Source organism: Phaenicophaeus curvirostris, chromosome 13 (genome assembly GCF_032191515.1).
Source record: "Phaenicophaeus curvirostris isolate KB17595 chromosome 13, BPBGC_Pcur_1.0, whole genome shotgun sequence".
Taxonomy (NCBI): Eukaryota; Metazoa; Chordata; class Aves; order Cuculiformes; family Cuculidae; genus Phaenicophaeus; species Phaenicophaeus curvirostris.
In genome coordinates, this window is record NC_091404.1 from 13,750,848 (window position 1) to 13,778,491 (window position 27,644).

Genomic DNA, 27,644 nt, shown 5'->3' on the forward strand with positions numbered 1-27,644 from the left:
CCTTCCTCACCCCAGTAAATTACTCTGAGGAGACCTTGGAGTGCTACAAGATGCGGTACTTTTTTCTATTAGCAGTGCAAGAAATTGCATTCTATTGATTTATATTTAGAAGTTTGAGAGAAATTTTAACTACTTTTTGCTGTAGGTCTAAACCAGCTAACCTGTTGCAGGCACTCTCAAAGACCCCAGGGTTTTTACTAGCTCCCTGCAGTCTTCTGATGTAAAAACAGTTATATTTTCACACTAGCAACACAAAAATAGTACTTAAATGTATAAAACAGTAGAAAGTCTGACTTGAGTCACATTGCTACTGCAAGGTCCCACAAACGGTCCTAAGTGAATTATAGGCACATTTTAAGTCTTGGAAAACAGCAACAACTGGTATTTACAAGGTGGGGCCAGAGGGAGTAGGGAAGATCTATCATACAGCAATATCAGCAACTGACCATCTGACTTAATGCACAAATTAGAACTTGCTAATTACAGAGTGCCATACAATATTACAACCCTTTTCTTAGATGTTATGTTGCCAGCCTACCTCACTTCACAGCCTGGCTTGGTGATTCAGTCATTACGTGACTAGCTGATTATTTAAGATTCCCTGACAGATTTTCCTCCCTGGCTCCACTCACTGTATCATCCTGAGGTTTTCTGAGCGAGTATGGTATAAATAAGTGCTGCCTTTTTGCAGAACATTTTGTTTTGTGTTTTCACTGCAGTTCTCCTGGCCAATCTGCCATGGGTGGGGGATAACTACAGGTATAATAACTGTGGAGAACACCTTATCACATGCATAGTAATTGTCTTGCTCTTACTATATTAGATAAAGCTGTTACAGTCCCTTTCTTATTATGTTAAGCTACATGTAAGTCAGAAGTGCATTAAAGACCAAAAGCCTCAGTATATGGCTCCAAATGAGGAAGTGTGGATTGGCAACTAGTGCTCTCTACAATACAAAGTGAAGAGATGTCTTCAAGAGGAAATACATGAGAGAGAGTACAAAATCCAGACAAGGCTGAGATAACCAGTTAGAGGGATTCTGGGGAGAAAATCAAGGTAAGGAATGGATAGAAAAAGAAAAGCAGAGCCTCAGAGCGAGAAGAGGAGCAGGGGGATGGTAATGCATTAGTAGCATGAAATAAAAATCCTCGTATTTGATTTGTCAGGATTTTTTTCAGGGGTCGTGTTCTAAAGAACATTGAAAGGAGAAATTATTTAAGTGTGTTTAAGCAGAATGAAGCGGGGAGGATTCAAAAGTTCCATGAGCGGATGTTCATTCATTTACTGTACATAATTAAGAAAGCTTTTTCTCAGTAGAAATTCCTCTTTCTTCCTAAAGATTTGTTAATCCAAAACATTTTCTTAATTTAAGTATATAATAAGCTTTCAGAAATTACTTACCTTAAATATTCCACCCTTAAAATGACTCCTTAAAGGCTCCTGGGTAGCTTAGACGTGTAACTATCACGTAGAAGCCTTTTAAAGTCATGTTATTTTTTAAAAGGTGTAGAAGAAAGTAAATATTTTAATAACAGTAAAGGCTTAATAAACTGGCAAGTCGGAAAAAAAATATATTCTGCCATGAGCCCCAAGCCTGTCCTTAACTAACATCACTGTGAGTTTGTTTTTTCGGTTCAAACCACAGTGAGTTAAGGACGGAAAGACTGCCTAACTTTGAAATTCTTGGCTTTAGCCTGTTTTAACACAACCTTACCTTAAACAGAGGTGTTTTGTGTTCCTTGCTGTAGTGAAATATTTCTGCAGTCAGAAGGGAGGGAGACGGCCCTCCTTTACATGCTTTCTGAAGAGACTCACCCTCTGAACAGGGTAGCTCTGGCATGGCCAGCCATCCAACATATCCAGCTTACCTTACATTTCCTTGGCTTTTAGACCTATAAACCTGTGAATCTGAGAGAGGTCCTTCCATACCCATGAGGATATTTGTGATGGGCCCTTGTATTTTATATTCTTGCTCAGAGGAATGAAGACCAGCGTCATAAACGATGTTAATTTTTAGCTTTGCTTGAGTAACTGGCAAAACTTTTGTGTACAGGAATGTGAATCACATACACGAAGAGGTGACTCATGTATGTCATTTGAAAACACTGTTATTTTCTCCTCCCCAGGCCCTGGCAGAACATGGGGGGCAGCCCACCCCACTGGGGATGAAGGTGGCATTGAGGGACAGAAGCACGCATTCGGAGAGTCCTGAGTCAAGAAGACAGCACCTCTTTGTGTTACAAAAGCAAATAAAACCCACAAAATATCTACTCAATAATTTGCAGCTACATGTCTCTGGGCTCAGAGATGGCCATCTCTCCATAGCACAACTCTACAAGGCCAACTCTCTGTGGAGATAATTCCGCGCAGGGAGGGTTACGGTTAGGGTTTGCAGCTCCCTGTGGACAGTTGGCCAGGTAGAGTTGTTCTACAGAGAGCTGGCTGTGGAGACTTGTCCTAGACCTCTCTGGGGTTCAGGAGCCTGGGATGCAGGAGTGCAGTGGTACAAGGAGATGAGACTACGTGTCATAGAATGATAGAATCATTTGGTTGGAAAAGACCTTTGGGATCATTGAGTCCAACCTTACCTGTCCACTACTAAATCATGTCCCTGAGCTCCTCATCTACCCATCTTTTAAACACCTCCAGGGCTGGTGACTCCACCGCTTCCCTGGGCAGCCCGTTCCAGTGCTTGTGAACCCTTTTGGTGAAGAAATTTTTTCCTGATGTCTAATCTGAACCTCCCCTGGTGCAACTTGAGGCCATTTCCTCATCTACCCATCTTTTAAATGCCTGTAGGGATAGTGTCTGGGGGGACGGGAGCCTGGGACAGCTTGGGGAAGATGTAATCCTGTGAGTCTAGGGGAGAGGACAGGACCCTGTGCCAACCTTAGGGTGGACGAGACCCCATCAAAGCCTGCGGGGAGAGGACTCTGTCACAGCCTGGGATGGATGGGACTCTGTCACTGGGTGTGTATGAGGCCAAGAGCCTGTGACAGCCTGGGGGGGAGGGGGGGCATGGGACCCCATAACAGCCTTGGGGCACAAGACTGTCACAGCGTGTGTATGAGGACAAGAGACTGAGACAGCCTGGGGGGGACAGGACCTCATCACAGCCTTGGGGGGCATGGGACCCCATCATAGCCTGGAGATGCAGGGTCCTGTCACAGCCTGGGGGGAGACAGGACCCCATCAGAGCCTGGGGGACACAGGGTCCTGTCACAGCCTGGGGGGGACAGGACCCCATCAGAGCCTCGGGACACAGGGTCCTGTCACAGCCTGGGGGGCACAGGGTCCTGTCACAGCCTGGGGGGGACAGGACCCCATCACTGCTTGGGAGAACACGGGACCCTGTCACAGTGTGTGCGTGAGGACAGGACTTCATCAGAGCCTAGGGGACACAGGACCCTGTCGCAGCCCCCGCCGCAGCCCGGGGCACAGCACCCCGCTCCCCGCTCGGCGGAGGAGGCGGGGGCAGCGGCGGCCCCGCCTCGCGAGGCCGGAGCCGAGCCGGAAGCCGCCGCGGAGCCGCGGCCCCGCCATGGCGCTGTGAGCTCCGCGCGCCTCTCGGGGTCCCGGGCATGGGGAGCGCGGCGGGCAGGGCAGCGCGGCGCTAGGGACCCCGCTCCGCTCCGCCCCGCAGCTCGTTGCGGCGCCGCGAGGTGAGCGGGCGGGGCGGGCGAGGCGCGGCAGAGGCGGGGAGCGGCGCGGCCCGCGCTCAAGCCGCCGCCTCCCCGCCGCTTTGTCCTTCCAGGCCCCGCCGCAGAGGCAGCGAGAGAGGGGAGCAGCGCCCCCGCCATGGCCCACTCGCCCGTGGCGGTGCAAGTGCCCGGCATGCAGGTGAGCCCCGGCGCGGCCCAAAATGGAGGCGCGGGGCCCGGAAGCGGCGGCCGCGGCCCCGCCGGGCGCGGAGCGGGAGGGGGCGCCGGGGGGGACCTGCGGCGGGGAGAAGGGCTCGCCCTCCCCCCAATCTCTTTTACCCTCGATCTCTTTTACCCCCGTCTTTTCCCCCACTTCCCCCCTCCCTTTTGTTTTCTCCCTTATTTATCCCCCTCTTTTTTATCCCCCCTCTTTTTTTATCCCCCCCTTTTTTATCCCCCCTTTTTTTATCCCCCCCCTTTTTTTATCCCCCCCTTTTTTTATCCCCCCCTTTTTTTATCCCCCCCCTTTTTTTATCCCCCCCCTTTTTTTATCCCCCCCCTTTTTTTATCCCCCCCCTTTTTTTATCCCCCCCTTTTTTTATCCCCCCCTTTTTTTATCCCCCCCTTTTTTTATCCCCCCCTTTTTTATCCCCCCCCTTTTTTATCCCCCCCTTTTTTATCCCCCCCCACTTTTATCCCCCCCCACTTTTATCCCCCCCCACTTTTATCCCCCCCCACTTTTATCCCCCCCCACTTTTATCCCCCCCCACTTTTATCCCCCCCCACTTTTATCCCCCCCCACTTTTATCCCCCCCACTTTTATCCCCCCCACTTTTATCCCCCCCACTTTTATCCCCCCCACTTTTATCCCCCCCTTTTTTATCCCCCCTTTTTTATCTCCCCCCCCTTTTTTATCTCCCCCCCTTTTTTATATTCGCCCCCTCCCCCCTCTCTTATTCCCCCCCTTCCCTGCTTTGCCTCCTTTCTTTTCTCCTCTTCCCCCTCTTCTCCCCCCTCCCTTTCTTTTCCCTTCCTTCCCATCCTTTTCTCCCTTTCTTTTCCCTATTCCCTCCCTTCCCTTCCCTTCCCCAGCTTACCCCCCTTTCCCCCTTCCCCCTTTGTTCAGGGTTGGCCGCCGTGCATCCAGGAGCACGTAGGAGCTTCTAAAACTGATTAAAGGCGAGATGGAGTTAATGGCAGGGTGTACAGCCTACCAGCCTGGCTGGCAAGCCTGCCACCCGCAGGGCTTCCCCACCGCCCTGGGCTTCCCCAGGACCTCGCCATTAATGGGAAGGTGATAAACTCCAGCTCCGGTGGAGATAGGGTGCAACGGGCAGCTTGCTGTCAGAAACTTGGATGTCTCTTCGCCTGGGGATGAGACCTGGTCTCATTTTCAAGCTTTGCATTTTCTTAGGAACGGCAGAATGCCTCTGACTCCTCATTCTTACTTGGCTGGACAATCTAACATAAGTTTGGTCAGAGGTCTTTTGTTAGGTGTAAAGGACCTGAGAACCAAACTTATTTCAATGTTCGTTTTTGCTTGTCAGACAAAGCTTTCTCTTAGGTGATTATGCCTTTATAATGGAAGTTTTTTCAGTTCAAATGACGTAGAAGCTCTGTGTACTCAAGCACAGCGTTCAGAACAGAAAGTTAAAATTTTTCTTGTTCAGTTATCTAGGAAGTGTAGGATTGATGCGTAAACAGTGTTTATATGTTTATTTCAGCAAGTTATGATACCAAGGCCTGGTTTATCTTTCTGATTTCTAATAGTTTGTAGGCTTTCTGAAAGGTTAACTTTAGGTCACCTACCAACTTTCTGTTGATATAAGAAGACAGGAACCACATTTTCTCAGCCTCCTTGTTCCATGAATATGTCAGGGTTACTGTTATATTGGCACATTATAAAAGAAATTTTCTGATAGAAGATTTAGAAGTGTTAGCCTGAGCTTTCCTATTTACATGCTTTGGGTTTTTTTTAGGGTTTGTATTTGGGAAACTTCTGTTTCAAAATACAATTTTGTCAATTTCTTATTTTTATATCTGCTTAATGTGTTGCTGTCCTATTTTCTGTAGCTGCTCCGTCGTCTCAAAAGGACCTTGAAATTATTTAAGGTTCTGTTTTTCCTTTTTATTCCAATAAGCTTTATGTAATAGCGTACTGAATTCCACTAGTATTGTTGTTAGTTTAACCCAGACCCCTTAACACATGCCGGTATGTTTAAAGCATTTTTTTTAACTGTTAGATATGTACAGCTGCATAGAATTAAAATACATTCTCCCTTGATGCCTTTTTTATGAAGACTATTACACAAGTCCTGAAAGTCTTAGAATAAGAAGAAATAGAATTTGGTGCAAAATTATTCTGCTCACTCTTCTAAAAGAAGAGTCGTAATACAGTAGACTTTAATTAAAAAGAAAAACTCAACCAAAACTGTTCTAGGAGCATGTGGTAGTCTACGGTGTAAGGGTTGACTTGTTTGTTTGTTTTAACCTGTCTGAACTATTCAGCCAGGGTTTTCCAGGTGATGGTATAAGCATCCGTGCTTCTGCTCAGTGTTTAAGTTAATACATGCTGATCGATTGAAGAAGGAATAAAGACTCTTCTGTGATGAAAGAAGATCTAGTAGTTGTGTTAAAGGTATCACTGTGGGAAAGTACCTGTAATGTCAAGCCCCTTGTTTTATAGTCAGTGTTGAGGGAAGCATTTTATTGACTATCACAGTTGAAAACTGACTTTGCCAGAAAATGTGTTACAGGCTTGAAGTTTTCAATTTTATTGTCATCTTATACTTTCCTCTTCTATTTCATTATACCAAGAAAAAAGAAATTTAAAAAAATGCATAAATAATGTGTTAGGTAATTCTCATACTCCAGAAAGAGGACCTTGAGAGTTCATCACCGAAGTATAACAGAATCTATTTTGACTCTTTTAAGATCTTTCATCTTATGAACAGTCAGGTTCCCTTTAACAATAATCCAAACATGGAAAGTTACAGAAAGTCATATAGAGTTATTTTGGTGAACTCAAAGTCTGCTTTTCAGTACCCTGGCAACAATGGAAGACCCAGAGATAGTATTATCTGTCACTCTTATGAGTAGTTTCAGAACCATTTGTTTATGTAGTGGTTGTGTTCTGTTTAACCTGTTGTTTGTCCTTAAAACTTGGTTTTGTTATACCTAACAATTCTTGCCTGTGCAAACAACTTCCTGAACACATTCGTTTTCCTTGCTTCTTTGGAAAGACTCCACTTGATCCAGTTGTATGATGTCAATTTACCTAGCTGCCAAGCTTCTAAGCCCATTCAATAAAATCAAAGTACTCAGTGAGTGTATAAAATAACTAGTCTGAAGCTGAGCATGATACCCTGAATTATGGGATTTTACACACAATCCAAGATTAGAGAGGAGAATTAAAGATTGATGGAGCTGCGTGAGCATAGTTTAGGTGTCCTGGTTACATGAAACACAGTTTGTATGTCAGGTTGGAGGTTTTTATTCAGTAATGTCACTGTAAATTTGTTCCTTGTGATATAAGTATTCAAACTAGTTCTTAGCCTGGAATGCTTTGAGATCTCACAGTTAAGAAACTTGTCCACTGGCACTATCGTCAAGGAATCCTGTTGAACTCATACAGAGCATTTCTGGATGTGGCTTGCATGAGAGATATTAGAGCCTACCTGTACTTTTTCCAGTCCTGGCAGTCAGAGTGCATAGTTCAGGGGGTTATATTTGTTTCAAGTGATCAGAAAGTTTAAAGTATGTCAGTAATTCCAGGTTGATGCATTTCTGATAAACTTACATTAGTGGCAGCGTATCGTACTGTACTCCAATACCTCTTTGCAAATAAAAGAGGCTGGAAACTGTTAGCTTGTAGGTTAGCAACAGTTAGCCTTCTTAAGGTGGACAGTGAGGAATTTTTTGTCTGTCAGCATCCTAAAATTCCAAACTAGTCTTAAATGTCAGCGATGGATTATCGCTCAAGTAATAAATGCCTTTTTTAGCTGGTAGAGTTTTTATGTATGAACTTTCTCTTTCGCTATTCTAATTTGTTATCTTAAAACTGTGAAATATTCTTTCATTAACTGATGGAAATGTTCTTCTCATTTGTGCTTCTTCTCAGTATGCACGTTTTTGGAAACTGATTTGGGGCTTTATTTCTGTTTATCTCAGCTGTGCTACTTATTGAAACACTTTTTTGTTTACCTTCTCGTGGTTTTGTTGATATCCCCTGATCATGTATGGCAGTAGTCTTGAGTGCAGCCAGAAAGGTTATTTAGACCTGATCTCCATCTGTTTTTACTGGCATTCAGACTATCTCGCAATAAAAAGCCTAACTTCCTCTAAAAGCAGAGCAGCTAGAAGCATGTGACCTGTCAGCCGGTGTACTCTTGATTCAGAATTGAAGGACTGCTTGATTAAATACAAACTACCAAGTAAAGGTGAGCTTTGCTCTCTGTGATGCCAGTTAACAGCCTGGCTGTAGGGTGCTGCTTGCTGAACAACCTGAGCCTGGCAGCAGGAGAGTCTCTCTCTGCAGAGTCAGATCGGTTAGAGTCTAGTTATCGGATGGGTATGGGAAGGTTAAAGGAAAAGTAGCATTTACTTTTGGAAATGATCTTTCTTTATTGACAAAAAAAAAAGTTTTCTAGTTTTCTCTGAAATTACTACACCTGTAGAAATGGGCTCTCTGTGTGTGATGCTGACTGCTAGTCTGGAGGCGTGTCAGATTGCTAGTAAACCTTATGCATTGTAGTTGAAAGAATATGACTTGTGTTAAGAGCAAGCAGTCTGTGGCTGTTTAGAAGTGGGCATCAGAGGAACTTGAACCTTTGAAGAAAGGTGCATTTGAGGATCTGTTAACTCTTTCCTCTCCTAGGGACTGAGTCACGTCCAGGTGGTTCCACAGTGAGTTTGAAAAGGCTTTATTTAGAGATATCACTTAAAGGAAACTGGGAAGCTTAACACTTGCAGGACACAAGGAGACTTGTACAGTGCCTAGAAAGCAGGGATTTCTTGTGATTAAACTAGGATGGACTCCAGTGATTTGGTGATGAATGCCTTGTCCAATTTCAGTTCCTTGGTTTTTGCTTTGAGCCACAGTGCAGGCAAACTGCAGGAAGATAGTATTTTAAGGCCTGTAAAGAACTTGCTTCTTTGCTCCTTGAAGCAGTTATGTGATAAAATATTTCTGGAATTCAATAGTTGTTTCTTTCCTGGTCATGCTTGATGTACAAGCTGTCATACCTAATAGTAGTCTGCTAACTCAGCTGAGGTTTTATTAGCTGAACTTGATTCTTGCACCTTGTCCGTTGTGCTAAGTTATTCTGATGACAAAGAAGAATAGGGCTCAGTCATACTTGTACTGTCTTAGCGTTATCAAAGGAGGAAGGATAGTGTGAGCTCTGGAAAGTGATAGATGGGAGCTGTTTAGGTATAATCAGCTGGAACTCAACAGACGCTTTTATCGGGTTTAGGAGAAAAAATTCACAGCAGTCTTTTATAAGTATTTTTTGTGCAGATCTTACAGTTCTGTACACGTGTTAAGTGCACTGACCTGGAATTCAGAGGCAAATCTGCTGAAGCTGCAGAGAGCACACGAAACAAACTCAACTTTTCTCACCTTAGTCTCTTTGCTGTTCTGTACCATCATATACTGTACATTTTGGGCAGAGAATAATTTCCCCCAAAAGGTAAAAACATTACGTCTGAAAACAGGCTTTTCAAAATATGTAATTGCTCTTTTATTCTGTAGTGGATATTTTCTGTTGAATTTAACATTGAAAAGATTGACATGGGCTGTTTTTGAAATCTTGTGTCTCATTGTCGTGCTTTACAAGTCTTGATGAAAGATTTTTTTTTCCCTTTTGTCCTTTTCCTCAAAGAGGAGAGTATATAGTGAGCAGTACCTCAGTAATATATTGCAATTTGTTGTTGAAAAAAAGAAACAAAATTCTTTAGGTGCTAAGTTTGAGGGGATCTTTAGATGTAATAAGTTTGTGGTACACTGGGAAGACAGTGGGCCTTTGCAGCAGTATTTGTCTTACAAGACCTATGACACACCTTAGGGAAGGTAGGTAAGCATATTAGCCTTAGTTTTCGCTGTTTTCAGTGCCCTGAAAATACGATTTTCAGTCATCTTCAGAAGTGAAAGGATGTGTTTTAAACCTGTTAGTAAATTACCACTTGTTTGCTCTTTGGTGATTGCCTTCAGATTTAAGAAGTCATGAACTCTGAGAAGTGATAAGAAACTATTGTTTTGTCTTTCATTTACTCTTAGGGACTGAATTTAATAATTAACAGAGGAGTTTGAGGATGGGCTTGAGGGGTGGGTTTGGAGATGAACAGTACAAAGTTGATTTTGAAATTCTTCTGTAACAAATAGTTTTCTAGCATGATGTGATTAGTGGCTGCATGTTTGTTGTCTTTGAAGAAATAGTTTGTGAGGTATCTCATGTCAGAAGCCACTGTTCCAAATCCTGCTGTTTCTTTCTGACTTACAGTAATTACCAATACTGCCTCAACAGTTTCTACTTCATTTAAAAAACTGTCATTTGTTCTTTAAATTTAAACTTTCAGACTTGTTCTACAAGAAGTCTGGTCTGCTGATTAAGTGAAGTTCTCTGGGCACTCTCCTTTGCTCTGAAGTAGACTTAAATCTCACGGGAATGGTGCCCATCTAGTGATATTCTCCAAAATCCATTCTGCCAGAGGGATTGCTAGGCAAATAAATGTGAAAGCCAAAAAGAGCTGAATTGGAGGATCTATTAATGAAAGGATTGACAAGATAACTGTAGCTCACCAGGCTCATTCTTCCTCATATCTGGTGTATGAGGTTTTGCAGAGGTAGGTTATATTGATTAGGTCCATAGCTTGCGAAAGAGCACGGCACCTTAGATCTTTCTTCATGAAGAATGCTTTTAAGAACTGCGTAGTTGACTCACAGAAGTACGAAGCCAAGTTTATCTTGCCAAAATCTATATTTGAACGGTCTTGATTGAGGCAGTGTATCTGGAAAAGCTTTGTGGCATGATCTGTCTTGGATAAGCGTTAATTCTGTGTGCACTGATGAAGGAGAACAAGGAATGAGGAATGCTAGTTATCTGTAGGTTTCACACTTGAGCTGTGGAAGGAGGAGCTGAAGAGCCCAGGGTGGCTTCACTGCTTTCATGAACCAGAAGTCAAGAACCATCTGTTCAGTCCTGAAGAACGTAGGTGGTTGGTTCTTGTTGGGTTTTTTTTTTTTTGGTTTTTTTTTTATTATTGTTCCTTCCTGCTCCCTCATCTTTTGCAGGCTTTCCTTTCAACTGGATACAGTGATATGTTCTGAATATTTGAATAATGTTGACTTGGAGGGGGTGGAAGAGATGGTGTCTATGCTTTACTAGATGTCAAGTTGTGAGGGCTTCTGTGTTGGGAGCTGAATGCAGAATAATAAAAACACTGTGCGCTTGAAATGACCATGAATGTTGTGAAGTACTTAAGTGTGAAACACTGAATGAAAAAGATTGAATTTCTACTGATTTAACTCAATTAAATACAAATAAAGAATTACAAGGGGAGCAAGATGATCTTGTTACTGATCTCTCACCTAGGAAGGTGTCATCTGGCAGCTGGTGATAGCAAGAACATTTTTACATTCCTGCACAGCTTTCTTCCAGCCTAGTTGGCAAGAAGAATCTGTATTTTTTTCAGGGTGTTTCTCTTCCTCCCCTCCCCCTTCCCTTTGCTGTTTATATAATTAGATGCTTTGCCATGCCATGAATGAACTGCAAAGTAATTGAAAAAGGAGTTTCCTGCAACGGGCAGGTTGGTTCTAGCAGGGTAGGTTTCTTGCTTCCTTTGTAGCTCATTTTGGAGTTGTATTTCTGGTTTTTCATTGTGTGCTTCTTATAGCTTCAGGTCCAGTATGATTGATAGGATCAGGGGCCAGTATTCGAAAGGAGAGTACAGTACAGCTTTCAAGCTTGTGGTTGTCTAGCCTTGGGGAGAGCACAGAAATCTAGGATTCTAGTAGATTGGTTTGTTTGCCTTCCTTTCTCAAAATGGTCTCTGACAAAGCTAATGGAATGGTGCCATATCCTCTAGTCGTGGGCCCCCACTGGGGGTTCATTGCAGGCAGTGATTATGCCTGCAGAGTATCTGTGGTGAATAAATTTGTGGCCTGCTCTTTAACCCACATTGTGTTTTGGAGCCATCCTTTTCCAACCAGTGTGTTTCTGCCTTGCCTTAGTTTTGTTTAGCCTGAAAATAAGTGATGACTACGTCAGTAGAGTTTTAACAAAGATACTTGTGTGTGTTAAACTTTGAGGTCTTGTTGCTGCTTTCTAGTTTATTAACTGGCAAGGTAAGATGCTGGATCTTGTGTTATTTTTATTCTATCTGGATTTTAGTATCAGTTCAATCTTACAGGAGGAAAAATTTGTGTATTATTTTCTAACTTGCACAGAAAAATAATGCTAAAATGGCATCTCAGGGCAGTGAGGAGACTTTTAAAGTTTATGTAGCCACTTAGCTGTAGATACCGAACCCCTAAATATTAGGAAAATGGTCTAAATGCTGTAATGATACAGTTTATTGCTGGCAGAGTTTTGACGTAGTTATTCCTTTAAATGGGTGTGGCAAAATAAAAAAAAAATTGCTTTTGTACTGATAAGCAGGCTGCTTGCTGAAAGGGAAGGCGTGCTGCTAAAAGTAGGCTGCAGCCCATAAAAGGTTGTTTTTCCGTATTCCTATTAGATGTGGCTTTTGTAGTCTCTCTTTTTCAAAGCAGTTCATAAAATTGAGAGAACAAATGGTCTTCGACAAAAAGGAGTTGCAGTAGCCTTCTATCTTCTGACTTCTATTCTGGTGTGCAGGTGGTAGTTAATTGGGGTGGGTTAATTACCCACTCAGCAATCACTTGTCGTGCACTGTTCAACAAAGGAGATTGTTTTGAAAGCTCAGCTTGTTGAACTCCAATAAATGCAGAATAGAGTTGGAACGCTTTGGGGTACCAGAACCTGTTGATTTGTTGAGCTGACTTCTGTCTCCATCTAAGGGTGTCCATCCTTCTAGCTATCAAGCGTTCAGCCACTTACATCTTCAAATTATAGTAAAGACCTACACACATGATTTGTGCCCCCCTCCCTCCTTAATTCCTCTGACTCTTGGTAGGTGCTCCTCAAATGTGAGCAGACTGAAGGATACGCAGCTGTATGCAGTGGTTTGAGGGGTGGTTTTAAGGTACTAGGTGGTTATAAGATATTGATACCTAGAATGGAACCGAATTGGGACTCCATTTGAAATGTAAGGATGTTCACTTACAGGGAAGCTCACTAGCATGAAAAATTTCTCCTTATATCTCTTTTCCTCAGTGCAGAATACATCAAAAATAATTGGTGTAGATTTTTGTGATTGCCTGTGTCAAAAAGCTAATCTTTGAGAGATGTGTTGCTGTTCTTTCTTTTTGTGTGTTTATGCTATTTCCTAAGCTGCTTCATGTTGTGTTACCAAAGTGGGAGAATGGCTGAGAATAGAGGAAGTGAGTTCAGTAGCTTCCATTTTCAGCACAGCATACAACTGACAGCTTGCATCTGCCACAGGTCAGAGGTGGTTTGAAGATGAAGGTGACTCTTTCCTTAAAAATCTCAGAATACGTGGGTTTGAATGCTGATTTTTAAAGTCATAACGGTCTTTGAATTTTCAGTTAGCTCACCTTGTGGCTGACTTGATGAAAACAAAGCCACATGGGTGGGTTTGCTTTATTTTTTTTATTTCTTTATACTGAAGTTCACAGGTTTTCAGTAAATAAGGGAAATGTTTCATAAAGGCTGTAAAGGAGATCATGTCCCATTTAAGGACTGCAAAGCTTGGATCTAGTGTTTGCTACCTACTGTGTAGGAAAGCTTGATAATGTATAAGCTTGATAATTTATAAAATCAAATTGTGTTGTTGAAGTAATTTCCTTCAGTATCATACAGTTCCCATAAATATAATGGAGTATCTGCTATCCTGATATTTGAGTTTTGAATAGGGCTAGAGGGTAGCATCAGTTCAGTTACATGCAAAAATCGCTGTGAATCAGGAATGTGTGTACAAGGTGGAGAATAAAGATGTCTATAGGTTCCACCCTTGTTTTGAATGTCTGCGGGTTCATTTTTTTCTGATTCTTCATAAGTAATAATGGATCTGCACTTATGCCTTCATTAGTGTCAAACTAGTTACATTTTTATGTATATAGACATGTGCCTGTGGCACTGTTTATGTGAGTAACTTTAATTGTAATAGGATTTTAAAATAAAATAGGCATAAAAATAGTATTTTAAAATAAAATCTGTCACTACCTATAGTGACTTTATTGTAAAGCAGCAAAATGTTCCTTTGCAGGTCAAATATGGAAATATATATATGTTAGTATATATTGTTATATAATAGAATGTGTGGTGCATAATTAATATATATGTAAAATATCTGAAACTGCATGCAGATAGTGTGTGGAAAGATATTCAACTAGAAAGAATGTATTTGTTGATTAAGACATTACTCTAAAAAGTCCCATAGCCTGTCAGGTTTACCAATCCTACTCTCTCTTAATTTCAGGGGTTTTGTGGGTGTGAACAGAAAAAGTACCTCAGAAGTTTTCTTTCTGATACGCAGATAAATGTCTGTGAATGAGCTGATTACCGTTACCTATGATTTCAAGATATTCAACCCAGATGCAGTATTTTGTAAGAGTCAGATAAATGCTGAGAGTACATTAAGTGTCTTTTATTCTGTTTTTCTTTTGTTGATTTTCAAGTGTCTTTTTTTGACTATTGTATTTCAGGTGTTCGTTCATACGCTATAAAAGGTGTCTTGGAGATCTTGCAGATAATAAACAAGGCCTCATAATTGCTATTTTATTTTATTGTTAGCTATAATTCAGGCAGTGCAGTCAGTGGGACTGAAGAGAAATGGTGCACTGCGTGCTGCTTTCAGCAGCAAAGTTGGCATATGTTTCTGATCCGGCATTTTCAGACTAATGTAACTGTGAGGCTGTACAACAAATTACTGGAATGGTTTTTTGGTGGTGGGTTGTTTCATTTGGTTTTGAATGTTTTGCCATAACATAGCCTCCTCCTTTTCCTCAACCTTTTTGTGAGGTAGCTCTTTTCATTATAGTTAACCTTTGACTTCTCCCTGGCTATGAAGATCAGGTTTTTATTTTAGTGAGCAATTGCTTGAAATTTTTGAACATACAGGTAGTTCTGGTAGCTTCCACAGATACCACTACATGTTACGGTGCCGCAGTAGAGGATACTTGAAAAACATGAGAGTAGATACTCTAGTCTTCTCTTACCAACCTTGTATAAAACTTTTGAGCTAATTATTGCATCTTTACCAAAGACCTGTTTGCTTGATGTCTCCCAATGCAGGTGAACTATTCTGTAGTACTGCTACAGTTTTAAGGCAACTTCTGTTCCTAGTAACACCTGGGAGATGCTTAAAAATTAAGATGCTGTATCAGCATTTCTGGGTCAGCTTTTAGAATACTATTAAGACAACAGGATATATGTTTTCATGTTGACGGACTACCTTGAAGAAATCTCACACGACTATGTTAAATTATTTGCTTTGGAAGACCTAGAAGATTCTGGTTTGAATTTTCTTAGATACAAGACACTAAGTTCAGTTTCTGTGGAAGATTCTTTGAAGCTTTGGTTTTTCAGCCAGTTGCACTCAGTACTTTTAAATTAAATTAATTAATGAACCTTCTCTGAAGGCCTGTTTCTGTGAAAAAGCTGTCCTATACTGACAGATCATGAAGCAGTCTAATATATTGTTTCTTCTAATTTTGTGTGTCTTATGAGATATCTGTATAATCCTGCAAGTTAGATACTCAAATGTGCTTTAACTTAGTTTCAAAGGAAGAATGCAGAATTTGGAGAATGGGTATGTAAAAAAAGGGTCAGAGATGGCAAGGTGAGTCAGCTGGTCAGTCTTGTAGCGGAATGCAGCCAGGGCACTGCATAGCCGTGTTCATTGGAATGAAAAGAAAATGCTTATATAAGCTGTATTGACAGGATACTTCGTGCAACTACTGCAGGTATACTGGCAAAAATTACATTATAGTGCTCTTCATCTGGGGCTTCTGACTGGGCGGTTGGACTCGATGACCTCCTGAGGTCCCTTCCAAGTCAAGTTAGGCTGTGATCCTATGACTCTGTGTGTGCGTATTACGTATGTGCATCAAGACATGCAGGAATGGCACATGGTCGGCCAAGAGGAGTGATTTTACTGAACGCTAGCACAGTCTGTGTGTTTGTGCTGGACTGGTGAAATGGTGGACTTACTAAGCTATGCAGAAGGCTTGTATTGTCACGCTCATGCTAGTATTGTTACTCATGCTGCAGAGATCGAAGTTGGCATGCGAATGTGCCTGTGCTTGTCATACTTGTTGCTGCTTTTGCCTGAGGAAACTGGCTTAGGGAGGGGAAGAGCAATAGATCCCCTTCCTGATTTGTCCGCTTATAGGTGTTATCTTCCAAGAGGTGATGATGGAGTCCATACACTGTCTATTGTGCTGTTACCATCTGCTGCCCAACAGAGGTGATTCCCATAGAAACCAGTATTTATTTTAACCAAACCCCCCACAATTATTCATCCAGGCAACTTTGAAAGCTTCTAAACCTTTTTCCCATTTGATGAAGATCTCTGAAAGAATAGAGAATAACATTTGTTCATTTTGCTCAGGAGTGTTAATACCGTTAGAAGTCTGGATTTCTGTGGTATTAGAAGCTTAGCTGCTAACTGTGCTGAGAAAATGTATTGGTGTATATTGGGACTGTGTATACTCACACACACCCTCTGTATCAGGAGAAGGAGGATAGGCTTACTGCATTGCAGAAATATATCTTTGCCTTTGAAAAGACTACTTTTCAAACGAAGTTTTGGGGGTTGTGTGGGGGTTTTTTTGTTAGTTGTAGAAAAACATTCCTGTAGAACAATAATCTGAAAGATAAGGGAATTAAGAAAGGTAAAAGCAAATCAATTTCAAACTACAGTCTTTGTTCTAAGGCCATTATGTATGTTGCAGATGTGAAGCCTTTCCAAAGGACATTTTCTTAATATTAGCTGTAGTTGGTCAGGAATATTTGTCCTTATCCCAGAGTAGCCTACAATTCCTCGGCAGCCTTGGTGAATAACAGAAGCTGTAAAGCTGACTTTGCTGGCTGTGAGAGGATTTTCTCAGAATAGAAAGATACTACTTTTGCTTCTGGTAGTCCTGCAGTTTGTTCTCCTCCGATGCCCCTCTGTTCTACCTCTCTCTCCCAGGGATGTCCATGGAGTTCTGTGGTTTAAGAAGCCCAGCAGTGTCAATCCCAGCCTATGCTCCAGCACTCCCACGTGATGGCTTTAGGAGTTTTTGGAAGTTAAAATAGCCTTTAAAGCTCTGATTCACCTGAAGTCGCTCCGGAGAGAGAGTTTGGAAGCCTGACCTGTTTTGTCGATGATGTTAAGTGGATGTATAGGATTGAGGGATGCAGGTTTTTGCTGGGGAGCCCAGATGAATTATCTGTTTAAGTTTTCTCTTCAAGAGAAACCTAAATGTTGCCCTTTGAATTCATCAGGCTTTTGTGAGGGATCGGATTAGCTGGCTGTCTGTGATGAAATGGCTTTTGTTTTATCTGTCTGGAAGTATTTCAGGTTTCATCTCAAATCAATAACAGATATTATTTAGCATGAGTAATTCCTGGAATCCCAGGCTCCAAGCATGGCTCAAAATGAAGCTAGTTTTTCTGAAAATGAGCATTTTAGAGTTAAAAGGTAGAAAGCCTGGCCTTTTCTGCCTGGGTGATGAAGTTGGTGCTTGTGTGCCAATAATTGCATTCCGAAGTCTTCTGAATTACCGCACAGATAGGATTAATATTCAACAGCTTTATTCTTTCATTTTAAAGGGTTTTTATGTGGGGAAATGAAATGAGGTTTGTACATGATTCCCTCCCTGGTGAGGCTCATTTACTTTTGACGTAGTTGTGTAATATATGTCCTGTAACTAATAGCTGAGTTAGAAGTTATTGTGCAGGACGTAAATTTATCTGATGTGAGCTTTCTGGTGATGATAAACCTGGATGATGCGCTTCTTGGGAAGTAGTAAGGGCTAATAACTTATATGAGTTCTTAATTTACTTTTATCTTTTTTTTCTCTTTTGTTTTTTTTCCTAGAACCATAGAGCAGACCCAGAAGAACTGTTCACAAAACTGGAACGCATTGGGAAAGGTTCCTTTGGTGAAGTTTTTAAAGGAATTGATAATCGGTCACAGCAAGTGGTTGCTATAAAAATCATAGACCTTGAGGAAGCAGAAGATGAAATAGAAGATATACAGCAAGAGATAACTGTTTTAAGTCAGTGTGATAGTCCTTACGTAACAAAATACTATGGATCATATTTAAAGGTAATGTATAGTACCGCACAAAGATTTGCTAACACCCTGTTGTTTTGAATGCTGCTAGGAAAAAAATTCCAGTATTGAGGAATAGTTACCATGCCAGCTTGACCTTTTTTTTAGTAGGCTTTTTATTTTGTTTGAACAGAGCTTTTCACCTTGTTTTGCTCCTTTTGCTGCTTTTTCTTTGAAGCTGGAATTTGCACAAAATGACTAGAGATGAACGGAGCTGATAGAGCATTCCTTGTGTCATTGCTATTGCTTTTGGACCTTGGCTTTCTCTCCAGCCTCTGCAGTCTCTAGCACAGTTTTATGGGCTTTCTGGGGAAGAAAAACACACTGTCATAGCGATAGAAAAAAAGCCTTTCTCTGATTTGGAAAGACACCCTACACCATGTAGAGTTATGTTGGTAATGATGCAGCATAGTAGGCCAGAGACAAAGGAAAACTGACATCTGCAGTTATGTAAGCACTGTGTGAAGTGTTACGGAAGGCATTATTTATAAACACAAACAACAGTGAAAATCTACAGAAATCCAAAATGTTAAGCAAGTCTTTTCAACTTGCTGAACTGGCCAGGTCTGATCACCTTTAAATATTGCTTACATGATCTACATACGTGCTTTAGATGAATTGTTAAGAAAACTGAAACCATTTAATGAAAGCTAAAGTGTTAACCATGGTCAGAGCTATCTCAAATGTTGGGAGGGAGGTGCTTTGCTTATGTGTGTTTGTTTGCTTAGGATTGGGGGTTTTTTTGTTGGTGGGTTTTCTGTGTGTGGTGGTTGTTCCTTCCTACCCCCACCCCACAGCATTTCTGGCTACTTAAGGTATAATGGGTTTTTTACATTATTCTAAAGACAGATCTTAGAAATATTCCTGTGTCATACTTGCACTGTATCTTTCAGCAATACCATAAAAGTTTTTGCAGAATTTATTTAGTAGTATTCTTTGGAGATTCTTTGATCTTTATATTGCCAAAGTATTCCATTTAAAATATTTTCATTTTAAGTGGGTACTTTAATTTTCTGTACTCCAAATACTAAATTTGCATTAGGACCAAGATAAGACAGCTGTGGAGGCTTTGCTGTTTGCTTAGTTACTCAGTATTCTATGGGTTCTTCGTGCTGAAGCGAACATAAAATTTGTCACTGATGTCTGGTCTTCTCTTCACTGGGCTCAATCCACAGGACTTGCGTTTTCTTAGCTATTAAGTGATAGAGCTCTGAGGTATAGCATTTACTTTCCCACATCATAGTGTATTAGAACAAGATGGTTCTCAAGATAACTTTGAATTCATCCAGCTATGGTCCCCTGGAGCAGTGCACAAATGGTACTGCAGACACAGACACGATCAGTCTTTTTTAGTCTCTTGTTTGTTTGTGGTGAGCTCAGTCCTAGATATTATCCACCTGTGTATCTATTATTTTAACTTTGTGTTGTAAAAGCTCAGTTCTTTGCCCTGGAAGTACAAACAGATTGAGGGAAATATTGGAAAACGTTTTTGCTTGGGAAAGTGTTGAGTTAAACTTTAGAACTAAACAGCAATTTCAGCAGCTTTAAGTGGGGAAATGAAACCTTGGTTAGGTGGAGATGTGTTTGGTTTGATTTTTTGTTTGCTTGGGTTTTTTTAAGGGGTGGTGGGTGGAGAAAGCTTTAAGTCATGAATTGAATAGGGAAAGGAAATGGTCTTTTCATTATTACAGCAACATAGGTACTGAAAACAAACAAGGCATTGCAAATCTGCCTAAGCATCAGAGCATCACAGCAATTTTTGGCCTTATGCGAGTCATTTCCTTTTTACCCCTTTTCTTAGGTATGTAGGTATAGTTATTCTATCAGTGGTATAAAACTATCAGCGTCTGGTTAGGGTTTCTTTCTTTTAAAAAATTCCTGGCAAGTCAGGATCATGTTAATGCTGCAACACTTCCCCACAACTCTTTGCGTTCTTTCCATTTCATTTCTAAATGGATACATTCTGAAAGATTAATGCTGAACTGTATTTTTCACACTTCTTATACTTTTGAGGATGGAAAATTTCTACTTGTGGAACTTGGGGAAGTGTCTATGGAATTTTGGTTACCTTCCCATTCTTTTAAGAAATTCCTATTTTAAAAAAAAACAACAAAAAAACCCAACCAAAACAAAAAAACCTAAACTACGATTCGCAGGAGTATTTTTCATCCCAGACTGCTACTTGCTGTTCCCCAAGCGAGCAAATATAAATATTCACAAATAAAAGATTAATTTTAGTTCTGTAATTAAAAATAAATAAATAAAACAACTGTTCAAGTAGCGTCTTGGCTCTAGATTTTTCTCAGGCTAGTTTTATCCTTGACTACTAATACTAGGTTTTTTGAGATCCCTCAGAAGAAAGAGTGTATTAGCTTTGTTAAATGTGCAAAGAATCTTTTATGCTGCCTTTTCTTTTTATTAATAGCAGGTATTTTGAGAGCTTTATCTGCCTACTTGTTTTCTTAATTGCTGTAGCTGAATGGCTGTCAGCCTAAGTTTTTAGCTGTGTAGTAGTTCATTCAGAGTGTAATTTCTCTCTATCATCTCTTGGAAACAGTGGAATAGGTACAGATGTGTACTAGGTGAATTTATAATTAAAGGTTAAAGAATACTGAGGGCAAATTCTGAAAATTGAGACATCTTCTTTCTTACAAAGCAAACTTCTTGGTTGCAGAGATTAATGACAGTTGGCTATGGATATGACTGGTGTGAAGGTCAGAATAAATGTGGTCCCGTAGGCTTGTTGATGAACTCTTAAGCTTTATATATAAAGAACAGTGAAAATATTCCTAGAAATACCTTTTAAGGTAGTGGCTAAAAAGAGCATAAGTATAGAGTGAATAGAAGTTATCTCAAAATTTAAGAGTTTTCTTTTTGCCTTTGCATCTTGATTTACAGGAAACCAGAACAGTTGAGTCAGTCTGCTCACTTCTATTCCACGAGCATGATCTGAAAATAACATGTAGCTTTCTCTGAAGCTCTGAGGATGGCATTAGAAACATTTGAATCTGTTTAAATCAGGGACTTAATATTTTCCTGACTCGATACCAAAGCAAACCCTCAGTGCAAAGGCATTCGTGTTGCCTGCAAAACTTTATTGATATTTTTGAGTCGAATAATCTAGATCTGGTTTAAATCTCTAAACACTACAAGATTTGATAGTGTTTACTTTGAAGAAACTGCAGCTGAGACCATGTGTTGGCTTCAGGTTTTTTCATGTAGGCCTCAGTTCATCATGTTGGACTGTAATGGAACATCTTCTGTTGTAACTTACTCTTGATTTTTGTAACCAGTTTTAGTCAAGCTTTGAATAAGCAGATTGTTCTCATCATCCCACTGACTGGGGTGGGCCAGTCTCTAGGGGCCTGAGGCTTACCAGCTACATGCAGGCTCTTTCAGGCATTTGGGCTGCTGAAAGGGGGAAGGAGAAGAGTTTATTTCAATTACTTGACTTACTAATTTGTAACATAGTCAGCTCAGCTGATGCAGTGTGAGATACTCATGTTGTCCAGCCTAGCTGCTCATTAGCTACAGCTTCTACATCTGACTTGTAAATGTGATTTTAAAAATATAGACAGTCACTTAACGTTTTTACCTAACAGTGCAGTGTTATTTGTCTGTTATCAGATAACTCCTTAAAAACCTTATTGTTGGTAGAAGATGGCAGTGTCTACCTCCTTGAGGTTCTTGGGATAAAGGTGACACCAGTTTTCAGTTACTGTGACACAAAGGTGTAAAACCCTAATTTGGGGTACCTGTATATTTTGAATTTCAGGGCTTGAATGGGAGTTTGTCATTGAAGTAATCTTAGAGGTTAAATATTAGTAATTTTTTTCTTAAATTTTCATTGAGTGTCTGGCGAGAGTAGTAGTCTTTTCTAAACATATTTGTAGGTGATGTACAAGCATATATCTGGTCAAAGAATGTAATATAATAAACACATTTGTTTATGGTAGTAAAATGTTTTACCTTTGTATTATCTTTCACAAATGCGTGTAGAATTGTACAAGCTTATGGCTGCATTAATGCAACTTTTATAGCTGGAAGATAACTTAAATCCTGATGTAGCTGTCTGTAGATGTTCATATTTGTCAGGATCTAAATTTGTCTCTTCATCCTGTATTGCACTTTGATTGCAATTAACAGTGCATCTCAATAAATAGAACATTCGCTGGGGAGGGTTCTCCTGAAAGAGTTATGTTAGATTGCTAAAATGAGTGTTTTCTTCAAGCCTAATGGCTTGTAAAAGTGTTACTAAGTTGTCGGGTCAGGCAAGAAAAAGATTAAGGGTATTAAGTTACCCTCGTTCTAGCATGTTTTGGTTAGGCAAATTCATGAAGCTTGGTACAATACTTGAGCTGTACTTCCCATCTCATCCCATAGAGAGAGAAATCTTGATGACTCAAATTTCATGATTGATTTCCTTATTTGTACCATCTGCCAAAGGGTTTAAATATCTGTCCTTGTAACTATTTGAGCCACCTGGGCTTACTCTTCCTTTTTGCCAGTGAAGCAGGCTTATTCTGTTTTTCAACTTTGAATACGGAGAACTCCTATAGTAGCATCCAGATTTCCATCAAAGTTGTACAGAACTTTGTGCAGCAAAGCATTGAGACAAGATACTGTTTGTTCTACATTGTCTATTTATACTTTGCTGACCTAAAATAGCTAGGAAAAAGGTTGTTCACGCCTGGCTAGAAAATATCCACACCCGGTTACAGTGGATAGTGGCAGTTTCTTAGAGACATTTCAGAAACACAGTACTTATTCATTTTCACCCTATACTGTTTTCAAGTAACAGTCAAATCCTCCAGGCACGTCTGGTAACCACAATGTTTGCCTAAAACTGGAGTTCCTTGCAGGTCTTCTGAGCTGACAAAGTTGGGCTTTATAAAAACTGCTAAAATTAGCCAGCCCTTCCCTGCTGATCTCATAATATTGGAATAGATTGTCATAAATGGTGTGGGCTTTAAATTCCATATAAATTTAATAGAGCACACTTTGTTAAGATAATTGGATGTGGTACTTCCAGAAACTGCACCTTTATTTGCTTGTTGAATTTTCTTTAGATTCCTGTCACTAGTCAAGCAGTTAAGTCAAGCACAGCATGCAGTGCAGAATGCAAGAGCCTTTAAGAAGTACTTCTGCCATGAGTTTGTGCTTTGTTACAAGGAACTAGCACTAATATTTGCTGGAGACTTGAAACAGTATGCGTGATACCTCACCCTGTCTGATTTAGTTGAGTATTTTTAATAACTGGGTTTTATTTTAAATTAAGAAATGTTTTTATTCACAAGATTCCTTAAAGTAGTAGCCTGTAGTAATATTTGGGTTTCTTCTTAAATAGGAGGAAACTGGCAGACAAGGGCAGAAGGATCCCAGTTTTGAAACATACAGCCTGTAGATTAGATACCAAATCTTTCTGGTTTTGTTTATATGAACCCGCCACTGTTTGCAGCTGCATACTGAAGGGAAATTCAGTGTCTAGAAATCAGTGTAGCAAGAATATTCTAGTTGTTAAGACATCTCCACAAAGAAAATGCAGAAACTCGTGTTCTCACAATGGTTGAGATTCACATTGCTGGTAGTGAAGGAATACATCCGCTTTACAATATTACTGTAAATAAGATTTGACACCTAAGGCACACTTTTAATGGAATTATATTGTGCTTATCTTTGACCTTTTAATGGCCAATTTCAAACCTCTGATCTGAAAAATTCAGAAACCTGAATATTTTTGTAGGGTTCCAAGTCCCACAGTACCTTTTCTTCCGGCTGGTGGTTGTAGTGCTGTTTTGTATGTCAAAATTGGAGCTGCTTCTATGATAGTTGGCACGTTTTGTGGTAGGATGTGAGGCCTTAGGTGCACGTGTATTCAAGGACTGTAAGTTCCCACTTTTTGCTGGATATGGCAGCTTTAATTTGAAGCTTGTGAACATGTTAGATACACATTTGCACAATTACCATGGAGGTAAGAGGCACCTAGCAGCAACCTCCATTAGGTTTTAAATTTCCCTTGTCTTTGAAGCATGTTCATGCTCACTGTCTTGTTCAAAAGTAATTCAGAGTATTTTCCTCAGATGAGAGGTGTGGTGATGCTACAAGGAAGTTTCCTATGAAAATTGTGAAGCTTCTGTATCACAAATGACTGGAATTAATAATTGTAATGCAAAGGCAATCTTTTGTAAAAAACGTAATCTCACATTAAAACGCTGCTTAAACTTAAACAACAACTAAATTACTTTTTTCTCTTAAGTTCCAATCCTTAGGCGGAGTAGTTTTAGATGCCACTTAGTGGAAAATGATTGAGGGGGAAGTGGTGGTGGTGGGTTGTTGCTTTTTTGAATACAGAAGTCAAACTTTAATTGACATTTAGACATCTTGCACAGGAGCTCTGTCATCATTCTACAAGAAATAATTGCATGCAACTTTGTGATTAATGGAATTCTGCATTTGCGTTCTCCTAACAGTATGCTGGTAGTCTATTGAAATATATAATTTCTTTTTTTTTATGGTAGCCTTGGACTTATAACAACTCATGCCTTATTTTACAGGGCACAAAACTATGGATAATAATGGAATACTTGGGTGGAGGGTCAGCTTTGGATCTTGTAAGTATTTTTTTGCATTATAAGCACTAGTGAACCTTATTTCATTGTGCTTTCCAATCTCTTTGTAAAACCTGCTCGCTGGAGGTATCTGATGTTTCATTACTGCTACATTGTAGTGCTCCAAAAAGTGTGAATTTGAGTGGTAGCTCCGTTATATTGATGTCGATTTTTTGGTTTTTACTGTTTGTCTCTAAGCATTAAGAAGCATCCAGTCAAATGTGGTATGGTTTTTTTTTTCCTCTTGTATGAGGAGAAATACTGTTCTTGCTGTATGTGGTGGATTTGGGGGGTTTGAGTTGTCTGTCTGTCCCCTGTTCCCTCCCTCTAGTAGAGCATGCATTACACTTGAATAAAAAAATATTTCCTCTGGGATTAGATCTTGGGAATAAGTGAAATGTGTGCCCATAGAGTACAGTTAATTTTACACTGGTTAAAAGGTGTTGGGTTTTCCATTTTCAGGTATTTTCAGTTAATCAGGGAAGTGCCTTTTACTTAAGATAGTGTAGCGTTCATGAAGGACGTAGCTTAGAGAGTACAAGAGCATGGTCCTCTCTGTATGTGGATGTGGTTTCCCCAAACTGTCAGTACAGCTCTGCCTGGCCTATAAAGCTTAAGAGACCCACCCTTTCCTGTAAGATAATATAATTCAGTTTTTGGTTTGTGTGATTCTGAAGGAAAAATATCATGTCTTCAATATTATGAAATACTGTTAATTATATATTTGCTAACAGTTGTCCTTTCTGCAAGAGTTGAAGTGTGTGCTTAACTTCACAAATCTATTTAAATTTCTGTATGAAATTACATCACATCAACTCAAGTGCAGGAATGCAAAAGCGCAGTAATTGTGTAGCATGTAGTGTAATAGTTTGTAGCTCTGGAACTTAAACTTTTTGAGAAAGGGGCTGACAGTTACTCTTCCTAACACTTTTGAGTAATTTATAGTCTTCTGTGAATTGTCAAAAACAGTGAAATAGCTTTTACAGGATGGTTGAAACCACTGAACATTTAGAAGAAAAAGACTTAAGTTTTATCTTATTTGCCTCGCTTCCCCATACCATAATTTCATGGTATTCTCTGTTTCAGTGCTGTGTTGTAGGTTTGGGGTTTTTTTATAGCAGAATCGCCCACCATAATTGTTTCTGTTTTATTTACATAGTTCTAGTACCCAGAGTTTACTCTTATTTCATACTAGCAGCTTTTAGTTGCACGTTATGTTCCTCATGCAGAAGCAAGCATGGAATCAAAAATGCTGGAACCAGGAGAAAATGCATCATTAAATTTAAAAAATAAAGTCAGTAGACTGATTTATTTTGAAATAAACCGGGTTTCTTAATCCACTTAATCTAAAATGCAAAATGATCTGCTCTTTGCTGTTTTTAGGAAACTGTGATTTTGTGGAAAGCTTTTCATGTGCATTACATGCTGATGGGAGTGCATACTGTATATGCTAGAAAAGTAACAGCATTTTCATTTTATCACCAGTGGAGGAGATATGAAGGTGATTGTTCCAATGGCACCTATTCCTGATAGAATATCGACATTCTTAATTGACTGTTTTATGAATTCTGTTAGTTCTTGACTTTAAAAAAAAAAACTTTCAAGTTTGAAATCTAATTACATCAATAACAAGACAAAAATTAGACACAAGTCTAAATTTATTTCAATGTGTCTTTTCTCTAAAGCTGCGTGCTGGCCCATTTGATGAGTTCCAGATTGCTACCATGCTAAAGGAAATCTTGAAAGGTCTTGACTACCTACACTCAGAGAAGAAAATTCATAGGGATATTAAAGGTGCGTAACATCTTAAATGTTATTTTGTTAAAGCCTTTACAAATCATAAAAGCAGTATTCAAATTTAGATGTTATTTTCCCTTGGCAGCTGCCAATGTCTTGTTATCAGAACAAGGTGATGTTAAGCTTGCTGATTTTGGAGTTGCTGGGCAGCTGACAGACACGCAGATTAAGAGGAATACCTTTGTTGGGACTCCCTTTTGGATGGCCCCTGAAGTTATTCAGCAGTCAGCGTATGATTCCAAAGTAAGTATGAGAGCAGAATACATTTTCTTTGTATCTGCGGGTCCAACAGAAATTACATTTGTTTTTGTGGTGTTAGCTCTATCGGTATGGGGAAAAAAGAAGTGGATTTCAGATTGCAGCATTTCAAATAATGAAATTTAAAGTACAATTAAATTGGTTTTATACAGTAGTTACGCGTCACCATACTCACATGTAAACTCACTAAGTAAACTGATGCTTTCATGTTAATGTTCTTTCAGAGAAACTCCCTGGATTCTTTCAGTGTTGTGGGTTGGTTGGTTCGTTTTATTTTTAATTTCAATTTAATGTTTCACACTTAATTAAAACAGTAATAAGGCTTTTGCAAATAAGAGTGCCTCCAGAACTTATCAGCTTATTTAAAGATAAGGGGGCTGCTGAAATTTTACTCCCTTCTCAAATTTTTATAGACAGCTCTGGATATAATTTCTGGTGTTTCTGAGGACTTGTGTGATGCTGAAGTTTTTGGCACAGGTGACTGGTCTTGATAAGGAAAAAACTTGAAGTGCAGGGTGGGTAGCCATGGCAGCATTATGGTACCTTATGCATTTATTTTTCATGGCAGTTGTTGATGGGCAACTCATTACAAAGGAGAGTTTCCCTATGTGAACTAGCAGTAGAAAAGCAGACCTTCTCATTTTACTGAGGACTGGAAACTGCTGCTAGAAATGATAATAAAGAGGGAACAGTCCTGTCTTCTCCTACGTGTATTCCCACTACACGACCTAGAGCATGTGGTTAGTGAATTGGCAGTGTGCTTTGGTACTGGCATTGGACTTTTTATGCTGTGTGGATGCAACCTAAAATAGGAGCAAGAAATCTAAAAATCTCGGTATATGCAAAGCGATACTTTCGTACTGTTTTTTTCCTGAAATAGTAAACATGCAACTGTACTTGCGATGCGCACATAAAGAAA

The 27,644-nt window shown here is 40.0% G+C and overlaps 1 protein-coding gene across 2 annotated transcripts in view; it reads left to right on the forward strand.

The window, feature by feature from the left end:
• The first annotated feature begins 3,497 nt into the window (after nt 1-3,497).
• STK26 (serine/threonine kinase 26) overlaps nt 3,498-27,644 on the forward strand; it is a 30,664-nt gene continuing 6,517 nt past the window's right edge. The window contains exons 1-6 of one of the 2 annotated variants that reach the window (XM_069868047.1): nt 3,498-3,662; nt 3,755-3,840; nt 17,826-18,056; nt 24,617-24,673; nt 26,356-26,464; nt 26,553-26,710. In XM_069868047.1, the coding sequence (XP_069724148.1) occupies nt 3,799-3,840; nt 17,826-18,056; nt 24,617-24,673; nt 26,356-26,464; nt 26,553-26,710 (597 nt within the window). In that variant the 5' untranslated portion in view covers nt 3,498-3,662; nt 3,755-3,798. Of the gene's footprint in view, nt 3,663-3,683; nt 3,841-17,825; nt 18,057-24,616; nt 24,674-26,355; nt 26,465-26,552; nt 26,711-27,644 lie in introns of those variants that run through there. The other variant, XM_069868046.1, reaches the window with a different exon arrangement.